Source organism: Ostrea edulis, chromosome 2, assembly GCF_947568905.1.
Source record: "Ostrea edulis chromosome 2, xbOstEdul1.1, whole genome shotgun sequence".
Lineage (NCBI taxonomy): Eukaryota > Metazoa > Mollusca > Bivalvia > Ostreida > Ostreidae > Ostrea > Ostrea edulis.
The window spans coordinates 4,090,802-4,094,512 of record NC_079165.1 but is presented as its reverse complement, the minus strand read 5'-3'; the positions used below and the strand labels follow the sequence as shown (position 1 = coordinate 4,094,512).

Here is a 3,711-nt window from a genome sequence, read left to right as displayed (position 1 = left end):
TGTGATTTTCTGGTTTTGTGTTGCTGAATTCACCCTGAGATGTATTGCTGATGGGCTAGTTTTATGTGATGAATTGTCATTTCCCTGTATTTTGACATTGACTTATAACCAGAAAATCGTATAGCTAATATCAAAAACTATATTTTTGAAAAACACAATGTCGTTCTTTTCATTTCGTTCACTTTCTTAAAGCCTACATTATTACATTGCAAAACATGAATCATTTCACTAAATTGTATCCATGAATATCGAGGTCTTGTATTACAACGTTCGCCATGATAAGCCCCAGTGTTTTTGGACAGTGAGTCTTTGTTGTGTTCGAATTACAACTTTTTAAAGTATCTTTAATTTTTCAGAATGGAGATTGATCAAGAAGTGAAGTTTAATCGAGCACGAGTACAGTTCAATGGCACAGTCAATACGGCATTTGTAGGAGTGCTGACAACCCATTGCAGCACAGATCCCTCCCACTTCCCGTTCGATTATCAGCTTTGTGAATTCAGGCTGGATTCTCAAATTTATACTAAATCTGAGGTTGACATGAAATTCACCTCCGCAAACATGATACAAAACTACAAATCAAATCCAAATTGGAACAGGGCGTATATTAACTTTGTTGATGATCAGCAACTCTCTGTCTTCAAAGGAAATCACTGTATTTAAGCATGCTCTATATGGTGCCAACTACAATGCATGCTGTTCTGATTCTCGTTTCTTTCTTAGTTCCCAGCGAATCCGGGGAGAAAATATCATTCGGAATGTCTCTGTTCCTATCCTTTATGGTTTTGCTGTTACAGTTAAATGGAGATTTACCTGAGGTGTCTACCTCCATTCCAGCATTAGGTAGGTAGATCAGGGACCTGCGTAAAGTGGGTATGACTGGGATCAGCATTATTTAACTGTTTTCATGATTATTAGATTGAAGTTTGAGTTTTCAGTTTATTAGTGTTATGCAATCGAGTTATAATCTCAATTAGAATGGAATGCATTGTTCACAGTGCTGCACAAGTTATCCCCCCCCCCCTGAATACAGGGGCACACAACACGAAGGGGTCCTCAAGTGATTGCGTGATTATAAGGAATAGATAATTTACTATTTCTCATTAGAATTAAGTTCCATGCAGTTAAGGAAATTTCGTAGAAATTAAATGTAATTACTGACAAATAATATGACAGTACAAAATTCTTAGTCATTTATTATATTTATGTGTCCCATAAGTGATTTTTCCGCAGTCCACGGCATCTCAGTTTAGATCAGAATAATCAGGGTGAGCAATTCCTCATTATTACTTTTTATCAATTATATTATAGATGACCAGAAAACCACACTGAATATGCCAGAAATTACATGTACAACCAACGCATGCAATAATTAACAAAAATATGTACATCTGGTGTCGCTGCAATGAACGGAACATATTAAGTATACCAAATCTGTATCTCTAATGTAATTTTTCTGTTGAACTCTGTTTTCTAACGTACGCGAGTGATTCAATCTTTTGAAAATTAACGTTTGTGTAAATCAACTTAACCAAAGGTACACACAAAAAACCATCAAGCACATAGCAAGAGAGAGAGAGAGAGAGAGAGAGAGAGAGAGAGAGAGAGAGATGAGGGGCTGTCCTATTTTACAGAAAATGTACTTTATCTGTTGTCATTACATGCTAAGTTGGTTATTTTAACAAAGTTTGATATATAGGTTACCCCTTTTTATATAGTAGTATTGAATTATAATTAAACTATAAAATTTAAGGAACCAATTAATTGAATTTCAGGACTTCCCCCTTTTTTCCACAATGTAGGATTTGGGGGGTTTGGGTTTTGTTACATTTGTTTGTTTTTGCTTGTCAAGAATTTTCATACAATTGTGAAGGCCATCATGCCTCCCCCCTTTTTGAAAACAATGTGACATACGCGATTATATTTATATTATCATATGGTTTCATCGTGCTTTTGTTCCCAGGTGTCTGGGCTGCTTAATTACTCATGAAAGTTTTGGTATTAATAGTACTATTTCTTGGACAGAATTAAGCACCAAATACTGGATATAGATCTGCTATACTTCTCCCCCTTCCCATCCTTTGGGTTTAATGAAATGTATAGTGTATTTAAAAAAAGTGTTCTTCGTAAAATCGAATAAACTAAACTTTGTAATTATAAGAAATATGATACAACCTGTAAAAACCCCGCTCATAATAAAGATTTTGATACTGTAAGCTTTACTATACCCTATTTGTCACTGCTATTTTATCTGAAGCTTAGGACCTCATCGGTAAGCACGCCCCTACTTCCGGTGTAAGGGCAGTAACTGCAAAATGAAGGTCATTACTGTCTTCGATTTACATCGTTACATTACGACGGGTGATAATTATCAGAGATAAGGATATTCTTTCGCACTACGAGAGTTAATTGCTTGTGTGGTTAACACAGATTTTCTGTAAATAATATAAATATACAAATGGAAGTTGACTTTATCAATGTTTCATAAGACAGTTATTTTATCATCTGTAATTGTTAAACACTACAGTTTGCTTAAGATTTACATCTATATACTCAAGAGGACAGTGAAAAAAAGTCATCACTGCTTTCTAGGGTAAAATATACATTACTATATCAACTGCATGTTCTACAATATTTTACAGAGATCTACGTTATGCTTCACTTGGTGAGTGGGGTCGTTTCCCTGGTTGTCTCCTCCTTCACTGTTTATTTTAAACAGAACAGCGATCAATCAAAACATCGAAATGAGACAAATGTGAAGGACGTACCCTCCATCGTTTCCAACAGCAAAGACAGGGTCAACAATAAAAGATGGAAGGGCATCTGTGAACGACTCAGATCCGGGATATTCCTCAACCGACTGGGATTTGTCGTGTCGCTTATTCTTATTCTAGCAGCAAACTGTGTAATGCTAAACGCCAAATTTGTCTCAACAAGCTGTGGCCATTTTCTATTGTAAACATTTGACATTATTATATTGACTTTGGTAGTGATCGTAATACTGGTTCTGTTATTGAATGATGACTGAAGGTGTGCGGAATTACAACGTATGACTGTTCTATAGTGAAGAAACATACTCAGTTTCTGTACCTGCAGCTAAAAACATAAATGGAACAACTACACGTATATATATATATATATATATATATATATATATATATCTTCTGTGTTAATAACTAGAGAACTGTCATACATTATCAATACTTAATGTGTTATACGTTCTTAAGAAGAGTCATGTAAAATATCTGTAATGTATCTTAATTTCGTTACCTCATTGACCTACACCATCACAAAAAATCCATTTTTCGACGCAACATATGGAAGGGGAACTTTTTAATGAATAAAGAACGGATTAAGAAATTGTTATTGGGTCAAATATTGTCTGACGTGTCTTAATTTTTCTTACAAATTATGTACATACTAATTTTGGTTACAGATTATTCAGTTTATTTTATACAGAGCTCACGGCGGGTGTAACCGGTAAACAAATGCTTACTACTCGTAGGCACCTGATCCCACCTCTGGTGTGTCCAAGGGTTCCATGTTTGCCTTCTTCTTAATTTTGTATTGTTTATAGGAATGATGAGATTGATCAGTGTTCGTTATCTTCACATTTTTATAAATACTACTGAGATGATATTGAAATATTGTATAAATAGTTATTCAATAGTGTCTATAATCCAAAGGGTAAACTACATTGCTTTGAATCGA

General features: G+C 34.8%; 1 protein-coding gene across 1 annotated transcript; it reads left to right on the top strand.

Moving 5' to 3' along the window:
* Positions 1-749: 749 nt before the first annotated feature.
* LOC130052422 (uncharacterized) lies at positions 750-3,174 on the top strand. Its single transcript, XM_056157364.1, has 2 exons — positions 750-843; positions 2,643-3,174. The coding sequence occupies exons 1-2, from the start codon at positions 759-761 to the stop codon at positions 2,957-2,959; spliced, it is 402 nt and encodes a 133-aa protein (XP_056013339.1). The 5' UTR covers positions 750-758; the 3' UTR covers positions 2,960-3,174.
* Positions 3,175-3,711: the final 537 nt, after the last annotated feature.

Coding starts and splice junctions, on each gene's coding strand:
- LOC130052422 (XM_056157364.1), top strand. CDS start 759: ATGTCTCTGTTCCTATCCTTTATGGTTTTGCTGTTACAGTTAAATGGA. Junction 844..2,642: donor TACCTCCATTCCAGCATTAG/GTAGGTAGATCA, acceptor AATATTTTACAG/AGATCTACGTTATGCTTCAC.